Source organism: Oratosquilla oratoria, chromosome 21, assembly GCF_046742065.1.
Source record: "Oratosquilla oratoria isolate Oo_2021 chromosome 21, ASM4674206v1, whole genome shotgun sequence".
Classification (NCBI taxonomy): domain Eukaryota; kingdom Metazoa; phylum Arthropoda; class Malacostraca; order Stomatopoda; family Squillidae; genus Oratosquilla; species Oratosquilla oratoria.
Genome location: NC_134797.1, coordinates 32951668 through 32952522, shown reverse-complemented (window position 1 = coordinate 32952522; position 855 = coordinate 32951668). Strand labels below are relative to the sequence as shown.

General features: G+C 51.1%; 1 protein-coding gene across 1 annotated transcript; it reads right to left on the bottom strand.

Annotated features, from left to right (window-relative positions):
- Positions 1-282: 282 nt before the first annotated feature.
- Positions 283-600, bottom strand: LOC143037051 (uncharacterized). The gene has a single exon (XM_076205161.1). The coding sequence runs from the start codon at positions 598-600 to the stop codon at positions 283-285; it is 318 nt and encodes a 105-aa protein (XP_076061276.1).
- Between the last annotated feature and the right edge of the window lie 255 nt (positions 601-855).

Sequence of the window (855 nt, the reverse complement as noted above, 5' to 3'; positions counted from 1 at the left end):
TAGCATTCCACATTCCTTGGAGGGGCGATTAAGCGCCCTCTGAGCTCTGAGAAGTGGGTAGCCGCCCCCAGTGATCACCAACGCGAGATCGTCCGCATAACAGAGGAAGCGAGCATCCTCCCCGAAATCAAGGGGAGCTAAGTTCTCCATGAGCACGTTGAAGAGGGTGGGACTGAGAACACCTCCCTGTGAGGTCCCATTTTCCATCCTGTAATATGAGGATAGGTGTCTCTGGAAGCGTACTCTTGCTACTCTGTCGTTAGGATTCTGCCTTGGATCCCCTTAGCAGACAGGGATGCAAGAATAGCAGAAGCCCTTGCTAGCTACGAAAGCTCTTCTCAGATCCAGAAACACCACGATTGCAGGCTGACTACCGAGCAATCCAAGAAGGGTTCCCACACAGTCAATTGCTGACACTCTTTTTATAAAACCATACATATTGTGATGGAAGGGTTCTATCCACCACAGGAGGCGAACGAGGACCATCCGCTCAGCAGTCTTCCCAATACAGGACGTGAGATATATGGGCCTGTAGCTGTGTGGGTATCCGAGCTCAGGATCGGCACGGCATTCGCTTTTTTCCACTCCGCAGGGAGACATTGATGGGTGCCAGTTCTGCCAGCTCTCCCCAGCTGGCCCCAGTTGCCTCAGGAAGGAGTGAGGTATCCCGTCACTACCCAGAGCAGTAGCCTTGATCGTCTTGCGAGCCCGTCGAAGTTCCTCGATTGTAAGAGGACAGTCCGTTGAGGCGGACGTGGCTCGGACCGTTTACCGTTTACCAACCAGTTTAATATAACATTACAATCATGTAAAGACATACACGCACATATATACTGTACATACAAAAATACATAC

Coding starts and splice junctions, on each gene's coding strand:
- LOC143037051 (XM_076205161.1), bottom strand. CDS start 600: ATGTCTCCCTGCGGAGTGGAAAAAAGCGAATGCCGTGCCGATCCTGAG.